The sequence below is a fragment of the Mustelus asterias genome, chromosome 8 (genome assembly GCF_964213995.1).
Source record: "Mustelus asterias chromosome 8, sMusAst1.hap1.1, whole genome shotgun sequence".
Classification (NCBI taxonomy): Eukaryota; Metazoa; Chordata; class Chondrichthyes; order Carcharhiniformes; family Triakidae; genus Mustelus; species Mustelus asterias.
The window spans coordinates 97,804,769-97,819,003 of record NC_135808.1 but is presented as its reverse complement, the minus strand read 5'-3'; the positions used below and the strand labels follow the sequence as shown (position 1 = coordinate 97,819,003).

The following is a 14,235-nucleotide window of genomic DNA, read 5'->3' as shown; positions in this document are numbered from 1 at the left end:
GCCTGAGTCCTAAAAGGTTTACCCCCTTATTCTCAAACTATGACCCCTAGTTCTGGACTCCCTATCATTGGGAACATTCTTTCTGAGTCTACCCTGTCTAATCCTATTAGAATTTTGTACATTTCAATGAGATTCCCTCTCACTCTTCTAAACTCCAATGAATATAATCCTAACCGACTTAGTCTCTCCTCATATAAGAGACCTGGCATCCCAGGAATCAGCCTGGTAAACCTTGACTGCACTCTATGTAGTATATTAACATGGATAGAGGATTGGCTAACTGATCGAAGACAGAGTTGGAATAAGATGTGCATTTTCAAGGTGGTAGCCTGTAACTAGTAGAGTGCCACAGGGATCAGTGCAACACATATAATAATGATTTGGACGATGGAAATGAATGTACTGTTGCCAAATTTGCAGATGATGCAAAAATACCAAAGGAAGGCAAGTGGTGAAAATGACACCAGTCTACAGAGGGATATCGACAGGTTAGGTAAATGGGCAAAAACTTGGCATATGGAGTATAATGTAGGAAAATGTGAAGTTATGCATTTTGGTAGGAAGAATAAAGGAGTTGAGCATTATTTAAATAGAGAAAGACTGCAAAAAACTGGAGCACCGAGGGATTTGGGGATCTTTGTGCATAAATAACAAGCTACCATGCAAGTTCAGTAGGTAATTGGGAAGACAAATGCAATGGCAGCCTTTATTTCAAAGGGAATAGAGTATAAAATTGGGGAAGTCTTGCTAAAACTATACAAGGCACTAGTTAGACCACACCTAGAATACTGTGAACAGTTTTGGTTCCCCTATCTAAGGAAAAATATGCTGGCATCAGAAGCAGTCCAGAGAATGTTCACTAGGTTGATCCTGGGTATGAAGGGATTTTCTAATGAAGAGAGGTTAAGTAGTTTGAGCCTGTACTCATTGGAGTTTAGAAGAATGAAAGGTGACTTTATTGAGATAGAGTAGATGTTGCTTCTTATGTGAGAATCTAGGATTATGAGGGGATAATCCCAACAGGGGTTGCCCAAGAGATGAGGAATTTCTTCTCTCAGAAGGTAGTGAATCTGTGGAATTCTTTGCCACAGAGAGCTGCGGAGGCTGGGTCGTTAAGTATGTTCAAGACTGAAGTCGACTGATTTTTAATCAGTAAGGGAATCAAGGGTTATGGAGATAAAGTGGGAAAGTGGAATTGAGGATTATATCAGATCAGCCATGATCTCATTGAATGGCCGGAGCAGACTGAATGGACGACTTCTACGTCTTATGCCTTCCTAATCATATCCTGTACCTGCATACTAAATTTGTGATTCATGTACAAGGACACCCAGATCCCTCTGTACTGCAACCTCTTTCCATTTGAATAATATATTGCTTTCTTATTCCTCCTGTCAAAGTGGGGAAGTTCACATTTTCCACTTAATCTATCTGTGTCCCTTTGCAGACTCCTATGCCCTCTTCACAACTTACTCTCCCTTCTCTATGACTCTATCTATGCGTCATCAGCATATTTCGCAACCATGCGTTTAGTCTCTTTGTCTAAGTCATTGATATAGATTGCAAATAGTTGAGGCCTCAGCTGATCCCTGCTGCACATCACTAGTTACAGCTTGCCAATCTGAAAATGATCCACTTATCCCTATTGTTTCCTGTTGGTTAACCAATCCTCTAGCCATGCGTAATATTGCTGAAAAAAGACATTTTGTCAAATCTTTTTGTTTTGCACTCATCAGGCCAATTGTAAGAATATGAATGTTAGGGAAACAACAAATTTATACTTTATGAAAAGGTGCTGATTGGTTGACAAGTAAATTTTAGTTATTCAAGGGTTGCCCTGGAGAATGCACCACTTGGCAGTTAACTGTCTATCACCACCAATCTTGGTTGAAATTTAAACCAGGCAGTTTGACTCTAGGCAAGGCATTACCCTGAGGAATAAACCAGCAAATGGCTCTTTCTTATTTTGTTTAGCTGAAACAGGCACAATGTGTGTATATGTTCTTTCCGCCTGCAAAGAACAGAATATGTATAACTTTCAATGCCAGCAAATGCGCCACTGTGAACCCAACTGACGACCTTTTATTGGTTGTCATCCTAATTCTTAGCATGCTTGCAAAACTCAAAACACTGTGTCTAACATCAAATGTGAATCTACGATTGGATAACATTTGCAGTTAATCCAGTGTGCTAAGAATTACATTGACAACCAATTTAAGATTGTCATCCGGCTCGCAGTATGGTGCATTTGAGTACTGGAAGCTTCATTCCACAGAGCAATACAACCTGACTTTAGTCAAGGCATGGTTTACACTTCAAACAATGCTTGACAGTTAACTGTCCGTCACCATCAATTGCCAGAGCAATGCTTCTTAACCAGAGTCTGCTTGCCAATCAATCAGCACCCTCATACAGTGTAAAGTTGTTATTTCCTCTGATATTGGTATTCCTGCAATTGTCCTGATGGGTGCAAGATGAAAAGCTTTGACAAAATGTCTTTTTTCAGCAATATTCAGGTTCTGTGCTACCAAAAGACCATGCTAATGTGTTGCTCTTTTAACCATGAGCTCTTATTTTGTGTAGTAACCTTTGATGTGGCACCTTATCAGATGCAATTTGGAAATCCAAGTGTACCACATCTTGGTCCCGCTTTATACACTCAAATAATACTACTTCGTCAAACATGATTTTTCCTTTCCCAAAACCATGTTAACTCTTCCTGATTGCATTAAAAATTTCTAAGTGCCCTGCTATAATCTCCTCAATAATAGATTCTAATATTTTCCAGATGACAGATGTTAGGCTGTGTGTAGCTTCCTACTTTCTCTATTCCTCCTCTCTTGACTAGAGGTGTTACATTTGCTAGTTACCGATCAGATGGGGCATTTCAGAGTTTTAGAAAATTATTACCAATGCATCGAAGATATTTGCAGTCGCTTCTTTTAAGTGACATGTCCCAGGTCCTTGGGACATGTCAACCTTTTGTTCTAACAGTTTTCTTAGTACCCTTTCCCTGATAATTGTAATAGTTTTAAAATGCAAGTATTCTTGGGATGTTATTTGTGTCCTCAAGAGTAAGCCAGGCACACAAGGTTGGGATATGGGGAAGCAAGGGGAGCAAACGGCATGCCCACCGCCCCCCTGTTAATTAAGGATGACATCAGTACAATGGTTAGAGAAGGCCTTGGATCTAAAGAAAAATAAGTAACATTAGTTTGGGTACAGATAAGAAATAGTGAAGAAGTCACTTGTGGGAGATGCTTACAGGCCCCCTAACAGTAACCATATTATATGAAGGGGTAAACAGGAAGAAATAATGGGGGCTTATAATAAAGACACGACAATAATCAAGGAGGATTTTTATCTACATATATATAGATTAGATGATGCACAGTGGCAAAGATGAGTTCACAGAGTGTTTGTAGGACAATGTTTTAGAGCATCATGTTCTGAGTGTCAGCTACCCAACCATCTTTTCATAGAAACATAGAAAAACTACAGCACAAACAGGCCCTTCGGCCCACAAGTTGTGCCGAACACATCCCTACCTTCTAGACCTACCTATAACCCTCCACCCTATTATGCTCCATATACTCATCCAGGAGTCTCTTAAAAGACCCTATTGAGTTCGCCTCCACCACCACTGACGGCAGCCGATTCCACTCGCCCACCACCCTCTGTGTGAAAAAGTTACCCCTAACATTTCCCCTGTATCTACCCCCCAGCACCCTAAACCTGTGTCCTCTCGTAGCAGACATTTCCACCCTGGGAAAAAGCCTCTGAGAGTCCACCCGATCTATGCCTCTCAACATCTTATACACCTCTATTAGGTCTCCTCTCATCCTTCGTCTCTCCAAGGAGAAAAGACCTTCCTTCCTTGCTGTTCTGAAATGTCAAGTATTCTTAAATGTTAAGATCCCAGCCTTGGTCACCTTACAGCCATGTTCCTGTAATGGCTGACAGGTCATACATATTTACTTATATTTGAGCGGACAATTCATCCATTTCATTATGAATGCTACCTGCATTCATGTACATTGCCTTTAGTTTGTCTTTTAATAATTTCTGCAAACTCTGGCCTTATCTGCTGTCATACTGTTAAGTTTGCATGTTCTGTCCCTTCCTGCCATGCTCTGATTTTTATTACCCCTTTTGCTATAACAGCCCGCCAGAGGCACATAAAATTTAACCCAAAATATCTGTTCAACACTTCCACCATTTCCTTATTTTCCATTATTAGTCCCTCAGATTCGCTCTCTAGGGGACCAACTCTCACTTGAGTTGCTCTTTTGCTTTTTAAACACTCATAGAAACTCTGACATTTTCTTAATGTTTCTGTCTAACTTTCTTTCATGCTGTAATTTCTACTTTTTTAGTCATTTCTTGCTTCCTGTCCTACCACTAATCTTCACAGAAGTATGCTTTTTTAATTACAATTTGATGCTATCTTTAACTTCCTTAGTTAGCCACAGATGGTGCATTATTTTCCTAGAGTCTTTCCTTCTCATTGGAATGTATCTTTGCTGAGTTTTATGAAATACCGTCTTAAATATCTGCCACTGCATCTCTGCTGACCTACCCGCTAACCTACCCTCCCTTTATACTTTTGTTAGCTCTGTCTTCATACCCCTGTTTATTTAAGTTTAAAACACTAGTCTTAGACCCATTCTTCTCTCTCTCAAACTAAATGTGAAATGTGTTCATGTTACGATCACTGCTACCTGAAGGCTCCTCTTATGATGTGGTCATTAATTAATCCCATCTCATTGCACATTACTGTTCTAGAATAGCTGACACTCAGAACATGGTGCTCTAAAACATTGTCGTAGAAACACTCTCTGGACTCATCTTCCTGGCTATCTTTGCCATTGAGAATCGTTTAATCAATCTATATAGAACAAAGAAAATTACAGCACAGGAACAGGCCCTTCAGCCCTCCAAGCCTGCACCGACCTTGCTGCCTGACTTAACTAAAACCCCCTAGGCTTCCGGGGACCATATCCCTCTATTCCCATCTCATTCATGTACTTGTCAAGATGCCCCTTAAAAATCACTACCGTATCCGCTTCCACTATCTCCCCCGGCAACGGCTTCCAGGCACCCACCACTCTGTGTAAAAGGTCTGCCTCGTACATCTCTTTTAAAACTTGCCCCTCGCACCTTAAACCTATGCCCCCTAGTAATTGACTCTTCCAGCCTGGGAAAAAGCTTCTGACTATCCACTCTGTCCATGCCTCTCATAATCTTGTAGACTTCTATCATGTCTCCCCTCAACCTCCGTCGTTCCAGTGAGAACAAACCAAGTTTCTCCAACCTCTCCTCATAGCTAATGCCCTCCATACCAGGCAACATCCTGGTAAATCTTTTCTGTACCCTCTCCAAAGCCTCCACATCCTTCTGGTAGTGTGACAACCAGAATTGAACACTATATTCCAAGTGCGGCCTAACTAAGGTTCTATAAAGCGTCAACATGACTTGCCAATTTTTAAACTCAATACCCCGGCCGATGAAAGCAAGCATGCCGTATGCCTTCTTGACTACCTTCTCCACCTGCATTGCCACTTTCAGTGACCTGTGTACCTGTACACCCAGATCCCTTTGCCTATCAATACTCCTAAGGGTTCTGCCATTTACTGTATATTTCCTATCTGTATTAGACCTTCCAAAATGCATTACCTCACATTTGTCCGGATTAAACTCCATCTGCCATCTCTCCGCCCAAGTCTCCAACTGATCTATATCCTGCTGTATCTACATATATGTGTATATATATATATATATATATATATATATTATATATGTAGATAAAAATCCCCTTGATTATTGTTGTGTCTTTATTATAAGCCCCTATTATTTCTTCTGTTTACCCCTTCATATAATATGGTTACTGTTAGGGGGCCTGTAAGCATCTCCCACAAGTGACTTCTTATCTTTACTATTTCTTATCTGTACCCAAACTAATGTTACTTTTTCTTTAGATCTAAGGCCTTCTCTAACTATTGTACTGATGTCAGCCTTAGTTAAAAGAGCCACCCCACCATCTTTTCCTTGCTTGCTGTTCTGAAATGTCAAGTACTCATAAATGTTAAGATCCCAGCCCAGGTCACTTTGCAGCAATGTCTCTGTAATGGCTGACAGGTCATACACATTTACTTATATTTGAGTGGACAATTCATCCATTTCATTATGAATGCTACGTGCATTCATGTATAGTGCCTTTAGTTCTGTTTTTTAAATAATTTCTGCAAACTCTGGCCTTATCTGCTGTCACATGTTAAGTTTGCATGTTCTGTCCCTTCCTGTCATGCCCTGATTTTTATTACCGTTTGCTATCATGTTTTCACCTTGTCCTTTCCCTTTAATTTACCACATCATCTTCCCTCATGTGATCACTCGCCTTCCCCACCCACTATTTCTACCATCCTAGTTTTACAACGTACCAGATTTCATAAAGTTGCTAATTTTAGTAAATTCGAAAGATGTAATCTAAAAAAACAGAAATCTGGTTTTGACTGCAAACATAGTTGTATCTGAAGAAATTTAAATATGTAAAACACATGTGAAGTAGAGCTTGTTTGTTAGAAACTATTACTGCTAAAACCTGTTAGCTGCCCTAGCTCCTTACTCCACATTCTTCACAGTTCATGTAAGAAATCTTCAGATATCAATGCACAACCTCCCCTGGTGTGGTGCAGTCAAAATGCGCAATGAATTCATGAATAATATTTCTGGATGAATTCTTTAAAAAGTGTTATTAAAAAAAAAAGTTGTTCGGGTTTTTCCCCTCCGGGCATGGTGAATGCCCAGAATGGTTGCTGGAGCCCTAAACTGAATTCCTTTACCATTAGTCATCAAGTATTGTTTTGAGTAAATCTGACCTCGGTGTATTTTTGCCTTATGATCATCCCACCCTGTTGTCAAACATATAAAAGTGAGTGTTTTTTATTATTAGAATATACATGATTTTCAGTTTTAAATCTCAGATGACTTTTGTTCATCTTGTTTTTTAGTTTATAAAAGGTGTAGAGTACTGGTATGTATTGTGCAACAGTTTTAAATTTAGTAGTTATCTCAAACCTTGGTGTTTGTGATGGTACATTGTTGTTTCAGATGGGTGGCAATTATTCAGTTTCTTTCATTTTGCCTACCCTCTTTATGAACATTGAATGCAATACTACAGTATTGTGTAAATAAAATGTATGTTTACAATAAACTTATGGGAAATAGTATAACTGTACTTTATGCAAATATGATCCAGACAATTCTTAACTGTTTTTAAACTTGTTAAAGCCATCTTCTAGGTATTTTTTGAGGTGGGGTTATTTCCCACAAGTTATAGAAAACTTATTTTCTAGAATTCAGAACAAAATGAAAGTTGCTTGTGGAACTTTTGAACATTTCCAAATCTCTCTGTGATCCAAAAGTTAACTTTCACTTATTTCTATCCCAGTGCCCGATGATGCTGAAAATGAGGGAGATGCCTTGTTACAATTTACTGCAGAGTTTTCTTCAAGGTACAGTTCTTTTTTACCATTAAAGGAGAAGTCCATGCCATTTTAAAAATTGGTTAAAAGAAAATTCTTCTCTAATGTTAGATAATTAAGAGCAATTTTAAATGTTAGTCTTAATAAAAATAAATCTGTTTGCAACAGTTAATGTAAAGATAGTGGACAAATAAGGATTTATAAGGAGATAGGAAAAATTGCATCTTCTAATTAGACAATATTTTTTTTTTAATTCAGCGTGTCACTATGATAAATGAAGCTGAAGAAATGTGGTCATTGAGAAACTAGACTGTATAGCATTAATGATAGAAAATTATTGACTTGGGGTCAATCGCAGAGAACAAAATGATAAACATCAAGAAAATAAGTGACTGATTTGAATATAGTCTGATTGATGAGATAAAAGTGTCTTCACTTTTTTGTCTGCAAGGATGTTCACCTAAATTGAATTTGGGCAGTTTCAGCCCAATTCTTAGGAGGTGCTGGTCAACAGGGTGAAGCTATCAGCAAGCTGGCACTAACTTGGAGATTTTTCCATTCACCGGATGCAGTAAAGGGTGTTGTGAAAAGTTAAGTGAGAGGCCATTTTGAAGTTTTTTTTGGAAAAAACTTTACGTCTGACCTATGCAATAACTACTCTGATAATGTGTGATGCTGGTGCTTTCAAAGTGTGTGCACATGCCTGTAAGACAATGACCTGGATTTTACAGTTGGAATAGTGGTGAGGTTATCCGTGCTCACCATTAGCAATTAGTAAATTGTTGTACTGTCTCATTAGCTAATTATGCTATTTGTTCAAGATGAAACTCGGGAAGTTGCTGTTCGAGTTAGCCTGCTCCTCTGCCAATTTCCCTAAATTAGTACCTAATCAAGAGATTCTATTCCAACACATGAAAGGAGTGATATTCTGCTACTTTTTACACATTGAATACCCATTAAATACCAAGAAACGTTAGGCATAACTATAGGGTTCATGGGAGATATAGGAAGGATATCAGAGGTAGGTTCTTTACGCAGAGAGTGGTTGGGGTGTGGAATGGACTGCCTGCAGTGATAATGGAGTCAGACACTTTAGGAACATTTAAGCGGTTATTGGATAGGCACATGGAGCACACCAGGATGATAGGGAGTGGGATAGCTTGATCTTGGTTTCAGATAAAGCTCGGCACAACATTGTGGGCCGAAGGGCCTGTTCTGTGCTGTACTGTTCTATGTTCTATGATGTGGAAATCATGTTAGGGCTTGTCTACTTTTGTGTAAGTCAATGTATAACAGTGTGATAAGCCTTAATTCCTATCAGTGCTTCTGGCATTTGCTTGTGTGGAGATTCATTTGTTCCAATTTTAATTTATTGGTTTTTTTAAAATATGAAAGGAACTTTTTTAAAAATCTGTCTTTCTCAATCCCATCTTTCTTTCCCTCTCTATTTTGCTTTCTATTCTTGATTCTATATTAAATTAAATATTCTAACTTCCACTTCCTGATTTAGACTCTCCATGGCTCAATAATGATTCATCAAGTTGATGAGTTTAGTGATGTGCTTGGTCCCAGATCCCCTGTAGTGTGCATTGCGCTGTGTCAGACACTTGATATCCATAAGTTGTTGCACAAATGCCCACAATGTCTGTGGACAGCTGTAAGTGTATGGAAGGGGAATCATGTTTGTTCTCTGCTTGTATTCTGCTAATGGCAAAATATGGGCCCGTATTAATCAAATGGTCTAAGTTTGATGAGATGCAACTAACAGAAATGGAAAAGAATTGTGAACATCAGAGGATAGTTAAAAACTTTGAATGGATATTCGAAGGAAATGTTACAGTATGAAGAAAATCCTAGATCACAGCACAGGAGGTGACCTTTCAGCCAGTCGAACCTGTAGCAACATCTGCCAAAAATATTTAGCTAGTCTAAATTCCCCATCCTTTACCCGTATCTTGAAAATTCTTTCTGTTCAGATACTTATGAAAGACACTGTTGAATCTGCCTCCACTACCTTCTCAGGCTGTGCATTCCAGCTTCTAACCGCGTACTGCATTTAAAAAAGGTTTTTCCTCCTGTCACCTTGGTTCTTTTGCCAATCACCTCAAATCTGTCCCCTCTGGTACTTGACCCTTCAGCTAATGAAAATAATTTCTCTTATATACCCTGCCTAGATCCCTCACGATTTTGAACACCACCAACAAACCCCGCTTAACCTTCTCTCAAAGGAGAACTCTGGCGTTTCCAATCTCTCTCTGTAACCAAAGTCCCCTTTGTCCCCAATCTTTTATGCATGTTCTCTAAAGCCTTTATGTCCTTCCTAAAGAATGGTGTCCAGAATTGGACATGATACTGTAGTTGAGGCCAAACCAGTGTATTATAAAGGTCTATCATAACTTTCTTGCTTTTGTATTCTTTTCTGTCAACTCAGCCAAATTTGTAACCATGCTACCACTTTCCCACTTCTTCAATGGGTTTCAATTTTGCTGTCAAGCTTATTATGTGGCACTTTATTAAATATCTTTTGGAAGTCTGTATAGACAACATCAACCACCTTCTCATCAACTTTCTCTGTTATCTCATAAATAAATCAGTCAAGTTAGTTAAGCATGATTTGCCCTTAAGAAATTTGTGCGACTTTCCTTAATTAATCAACACTTTCCCACTTAATGGTTAATATTGTCCTGAATTGTAGTTTCTAAAAACTTTCCCATTACCAGGAATTGCTGGGTTTATCTTGCAGCCCTTTTTGAACAAAGGTGTAACATTTGCAACTTTTCAGTCCTTTTGCACCATCCGTATATCTAAGGAGCATTGGAACATTATGGGCGGTGCTTCCTCAACTTCTACTCCAGTTTCTTCGGCATCATCAAATGCATCCCATCTGTTTCTGGTGGCGTATCAACTTTAAGAATGGCCAGCCTCTTTAATGTCTCCTCTTTATCAAAGTTAGCCCTCTATCTCAAGTATCACTTTGAATCTGGCAGCATCTATGGGAAAGTGGAGTTGAGGGTTTTTACTCCAGATCAGTCATGATCTCATTGAATGGCAGAGCAAACTCAATGGGCTGAATGGCCTAGTTCTGCTCCTACATCTTACTGTCTTGGTAAAGATAGATGCAATGTATTCATTTTTTAGCACCTCAGCCATGTTCTATGCGTAGATCCCCTTGTTGGACCCTCCTTTTACTATTTTACTATTCATCTACCTGTAAAAGACTTTTGGATTCCCTTTATTTTAGATGCCATTCTCCTCTCTTACTTTATGCAGAATCTTATGCCCTCTCAGGTGGTGGGTATCCGCTCTGTCCATCTGCCTGCATCCTGATTTACATCCAGACCGGCAGGCATTCTTCCCACCTGCCGGTAATTGAGGTCCTTAAGTGGCCATTAATCGGTATTAACTTAGTGGCAGGTGGGGGACATGCATTGTAATGTGCACAACAAGCAAACCTTGGCTTGCTGGCTACCAAGGGATCTATTGTTCAAAGACAAAGGCTCTTGGTGCCAGCTTGAGTGACCCAACATTGGGAATGGTGGGTGGGGGGTGCTGCGAACCACCCTTCTCCCCTTGCTGCCAACCTTACTCCCCTATGAACACCATTCCATCAACTCCTCTCTCATCACCTGTTATAGAGTCATACATTACAGAAGAGGCCCTTCGGCCCATTGATTCTGCACTAACAAAACTACACTAAATCTATACTAATCCCGCACTTTATCCATAGCCTTGAATGTTGTGACATTTCAAGTGCTCATCCATGTACTTTTTAAAGATTGTGAAATTTCCTGCTTTACTACCGTTACAGGCAGTGCATTCCAGACTCTCATCACCCTCTGAGTAAAAATATTTTTCCTCAAATCCCCTCTGAACCTCCTACCCCTCACCTTAAAATTATGCCCCATTGTTATTGACCCTTCAACTAAGGGGAATAGCTGCATCCCATCCACCCTGTCCATACCTCTCAATCTTATGCACCTGAATCGGGACCCCCTCAGTCTTCTCTGCTCTAAATAAAACAACCCGAGCCTATCCAACCACTCTTCGTAGCTCAAGAATCTCCTCTCCACCCACTCCAATGCAATCACATCCTTCCTATAGTGAGGCAACCAGAACTGCACACCATATTCCAGCTGTGGCCTAACCAAAGTTTTGTACAGTTCCAACATAATCTCCCTGTTCTTATAATCTGTGCCACGATTGATAAATGCAAGTGTCCCGAATGCTTTCTTAACTCCCATATTAACCTGTCCTGTCACCTTCAGGAGTCTGTGGGCAAGCACCCGCAGGTTTCTCTGAGCTCCCTACTGACCTGCCATTCATTGAGCACTCCCTTATCTTGTTATTCCTTCTAAAGTGCATCACCTTGCACTTTGCAGGAAATTGCGAAGCCACATTCTCACCAGCTCTCCAGCCAGTGGCTTACACCCCCGCCAAAATTCAACCTTCTCTCTTTGCCTCACTTATTTCCTCAACTTTCCCTCTGAACTTTCTATATTCGGCCTGTTCTCACTTGTATTATCAACGTAACATCTATCATACTCTTCACTTTTTTCAGTTGAGAATTTGCAAATTATTCTATAAACGCACAATGTCTAACAGTTGATATCAACTTGGAAAATGAATGTTGAGTCCCAGCAAAAGAATGAAAAGCACTTGACTAACGAGCCAAAAATAATATGTAATTTCTTTCATTTCACTGAATTCAAAATTCAGCTTTTCCATAAGGTCTCTGTTGTTTTATAATTCTAATCAAGTTTTAATTAAATATCTAGTCCAGCATCTTTTCTCTCTGTGTGCTAGGGACTGTTCAAACTGAAATTTTCTTCCTATGTTATGACTGCAAATCACAAGTCAATGTCCATGGTTGCTCTCCGTAATTGCTTGGGAAGTGAAACACTGGAACCTATTTTCACAGCAAGATCAGTTTTCTTGCTTCAAATGTACTGTAAAAAGATAACTTTGTTAATATTTTACATTAGTATGGAATTGAACTGATGCAGAAATATATTTATGGAAGCTAACAAAGCCATTGGCAAATATATTTTTGATGCATCTTATTAATCCAGGTCATTATTTTATGACAGCACAGCCTTTGATCAAGAAACTCTAGTAAAATTGAAATCACTGGGAATTGGAATGGTGGTGAAACTCTCCACTGGCTGGATTCGTACCAAACACAAAGGAAAATTATTTTTGTTGGAGGCAGATCATCCCAGCCCCAAGATATCTCTGCAGGAGTTCCTCGGGTCATAGTAGATTCCTTGTTTGAGTATGTTCAAACTGTAAATGATTTTATCATCTTCTATTGATCCTCTCTTGACTGAAGAGTCCAATGCATGGATCAGCAAGGATGTTCACAGAACTGGCAATTGATATTGTCGTTGGTGCTTGAGGAAGCTTCTACAGCTGTGCCACCTCTGGCCTTCCTGTGGGCATGTTCAATGTTGCAAGTTTGCAGTAGATGATCTTCAGGACATGCTGAACCAAGTTTCAGTACTTTCCTATACTTGAGCCAGTTGGCTGCAGAGTTTTCCCAAAAGAGCTTGTCTGGATGTTTGTAAAATTTCTACAAAGAAGCTTCCTCAGAGTAGCACCCTTGGCCCAATAATCTTCACCTGCTTCAATGACCTCTCTGTTATAAGGTCAGAAGTAGGGATGTTTGCTCATGAATGCAGTCTGTTCACTTGTAGCTCCTTAGACAATGTACCAGCCTGTGTCCACATGCAGTAAAACATGGACAACATTCGGGTTTTGGCTGTTAAACAGCAAATAACATTTGCGCCATACAAATTCTATACTACAACCATCTCCAACAAGAGGGAGTCTCACCATCTCCCTTTGACATTCAGCAGGACTACCATTGATGAATTCCCCACCGTTAACATCCTGGGGATGTTACCATTGACCAGAAACTTAACTGGACCAGCCACATAAACACTGGCTTCAAGAACAGATCAGAGACTGGGTATTCTGCTGTGAATAACCTGCCTCCTGGCTCTCCCAAGTCTTTCTACAAGGTACAAGTCAGAAGTATGATTAAATACTTTGCGCCTGTCTGGATGAATGCAGTTCTAACAACACTTGACACCTGGAAAAAGCAGCCTACTTGATCAGCAACCCCATTTACCACCATAAATGTTCACTCCCTCTACCACTGGTGCACTGTGGCTGCAGTGTGTTTCGTTAACAATATGCACTGCAGCAGTTTGCAAGCCTTCTTTGATAGCACCATCCAAATCTGTGAGCTGTATTGCTTAGAAGAACAAGGGCAGCAGGCTTATGGGAACATTATCATCTGTAAGTTCCCTTCCAAGCTCACATATCAAACTGATTTAAAACCTATCCCTTTTCCTTTATCGTTGCTAGGTCAAAATCCTAGTACATTTTTCCTAATAGCACTGATTCCAGCAATTCAAGAAGGCACCTTACCCATATCCTCTCAAGGGATCTAAGGATGGCAGTAAATGCTGGCATTTCTAGAAATGCCCACATCCCATGCATGGAGGTCTGGGGGGTGGGAAGGAAATTGATCCAATAACACTATTATAGGTTCACATCTTTCATTAAATCACCTCTGAATGATGATCATTGATGTTGTTTTGTCAATAGTTGTTGAGGGGAATTTTTTAAGTTTTTGAGGAGGAAGCTGGATGATTTTGCCAATGATGGGATTGGTAATTCAGTGGTAATGATGGAAACATTCATCGATTTATTTTAAAAATAGATATTGTTATAATTCAGGTCAGAA

At 39.7% G+C, this 14,235-nt stretch overlaps 1 protein-coding gene across 1 annotated transcript in view; it reads left to right on the top strand.

The window, feature by feature from the left end:
- The window catches only part of faf1 (Fas (TNFRSF6) associated factor 1), a 305,741-nt gene that overhangs the window by 179,244 nt on the left and 112,262 nt on the right, over window positions 1–14,235 (top strand). The window contains exon 11 of the mRNA XM_078218550.1: window positions 7,451–7,514. Within this exon, the coding sequence (XP_078074676.1) occupies window positions 7,451–7,514 (64 nt within the window). The remainder of the gene's footprint in view (window positions 1–7,450; window positions 7,515–14,235) is intronic.